This window comes from Phaethon lepturus, unplaced genomic scaffold, assembly GCF_000687285.1.
Source record: "Phaethon lepturus isolate BGI_N335 unplaced genomic scaffold, ASM68728v1 scaffold3031, whole genome shotgun sequence".
In the NCBI taxonomy this organism is placed as follows: Eukaryota; Metazoa; Chordata; class Aves; order Phaethontiformes; family Phaethontidae; genus Phaethon; species Phaethon lepturus.
In genome coordinates, this window is record NW_010518296.1 from 54,502 (window position 1) to 56,715 (window position 2,214).

Genomic DNA, 2,214 nt, shown 5'->3' on the forward strand with positions numbered 1-2,214 from the left:
ACAGCATTGATTCTTCCCAGTAGATGCCACATTAGTATCTCCCTTCCTTTGCTCATTAGTCAGAAACTGAGAGAACTAACTAGAAATCCAGGAGGCCAAGTAGAAGAGTATTTCTAAATAGAGCAGTAATCCTAAAGACTAACATCTGAAAATCAGTATCTAGAATACAAAAACTACCCTTATGCAGGAAAGATAACATTTTCTAGATCTAAATGTTGCCCTATTCTTTCTTAACAGAACTGTTCAGAAGGAAAATGAAATCTGCATTGTTTTTATGTTTGCTGCTTCTTGGATTTCAAGTCCAGGGTCAACATAGGTCCAACCTCAATGATGAACAGCAGGAACAAGAAATACCCCAATCCCCAGAAGACCATTCCCAGCCTGAAGGTGAAAACTTGGCTCATGTCAAGATAGCCCCCAGCAATGCTGACTTTGCATTCAGGTTTTACAAGCAGGTCAGAGAGGAAGCAGGCAACAAGAACATTTTCTTCTCTCCTTTGAGCATCTCCACTGCCTTTGCAATGCTCTCCCTGGGGGCCAGATCAAACACACTCAGTCAGTTGCACAAAGGCCTCGCCTTCAACCTGACAGAGATGGAGGAGAAGGACATCCATGAGGGATTTCAGTGTGTCCTCCAGCTGCTGAACAACCCCCACCGAGAAGTCCAGTTGAACATGGGCAATGCCCTGTTCATAGACGACCGACTGAAACTGCTCCAAAAATTTTTGGATGATGTTACAAATTTTTACTATTCTGAAGCTATTTCTAGTAATTTCCAGAATTCTCCAGAGGCTATAAAGCAAATCAATAAGTACATAGAAACAAAAACCCAGGGGAAAATTGTTGATTTACTCAAGAGTCTTGATTCAAATGCTGTGATGGTTCTGGTTAACTACATTCTCTTTAAAGGTAAGTGACAAATATGGGTAGCAGCTATATACTGGAAGTTCTGGAAGTCTTATCCAGATCTAAGAAACATAACTTTTTTCACATTGTGAACCTGTGTTATCATCTAATTTAAAATATGTCTTTCTACTTTTAAATGACATAAGGAAATATTTGAAAGCCAGGTATGAAGAATCATTTTCTATATGAGTAAAACAGAAAGGAAAAAAAAAGAACCCATAGAAGTACTAATCAATGCCTTATCAATTTTAAGGCAGGTTCAGAGATGAAAATATTCAGAAAGGATGAGCTTGGGAACTTATGATCATTTAATTGTTCAAAGACACAGGTGTTTGGCTGTGCAGGACATGGTCAAACATGAATGACAATTGTATGAAAGCAATAAGCCTGGAGTCTGCATAGTGGGAATCTGTGGAAGTTTTACCATTGCCTGACCAGGCAAAGGCTCAGATCTTTTCTGCAGCAAACCTCAGCCTATATTTTTCTTGTGTGATTTTTATTAGAACCATTGAAATGATGTAAATCCTCTTTCCATGGCCAGGGAACAAGCATCCTTAAACTGAGATAGGCTTGTTGTTGCCTTTACAGTTCACATACAGTATTTTAAGCATCAACTAATGTGACATGCCTTTATTAGTCCCCTTTTCAGTTTATTTAATTCTATACTCATTCTTTTGTCAAAAGGCTACTGGGAAAAACCTTTCAACAATTTGGTCACCAGAGACGATGACTTCTTGCTGGATGCCAAGAATTCTGTTAAGGTCAAAATGATGCATCAAAACAAAGTTTTTAATATCCATAGGGATGAGAAATTGTCTTGCTGGGTAGTAGAAATCCCATACAAAGGAAATGCTACTTCATTGTTTGTTCTGCCTGATGAAGGGACAATGAAGCAGGTGGAGGATGCTCTGTTGAAAGAAACAGTGTCTAACTGGATGCAATCACTTGAAAAAAGGTAATCTTTTAACTGCTGCTTTGTTTAAATGTCAAATGGGCCACAACTACTCATCCAGGCAAGGTAAATCTTAGGATGCCACAATAAATTGCCAAGCACAGCTCTGAGGAACAGCAATGCATAGTTTCTTTAACTCAGACAAGGTATCGGGTGATTTCTTACCTAAGGGGAACCCTCTCCTCAGCTCCTCCAGTCACAGCAGTGGGAGTGTTACTAGCTGTGAGGATCTTGCACACAGGTACATTATTCTCAGGACCATGCCTTGAGCAGGAAGAACACAGTTCAAAAGAAAATACAATTTCTTTTTCTCCAGTCTGGATGATACTTTGCAGCCAGTCACTTTCATAAACCAG

General features: G+C 39.4%; 1 protein-coding gene across 1 annotated transcript in view; it reads left to right on the forward strand.

Annotated features, from left to right (window-relative positions):
• Nucleotides 1-254: 254 nt before the first annotated feature.
• Nucleotides 255-2,214, forward strand: part of LOC104628165 (alpha-1-antitrypsin-like) — a 4,241-nt gene continuing 2,281 nt past the window's right edge. Inside the window, exons 1-2 of the mRNA XM_010296666.1 lie at nucleotides 255-909; nucleotides 1,591-1,861. Coding sequence (XP_010294968.1) covers nucleotides 255-909; nucleotides 1,591-1,861 — 926 coding nt within the window. The remainder of the gene's footprint in view (nucleotides 910-1,590; nucleotides 1,862-2,214) is intronic.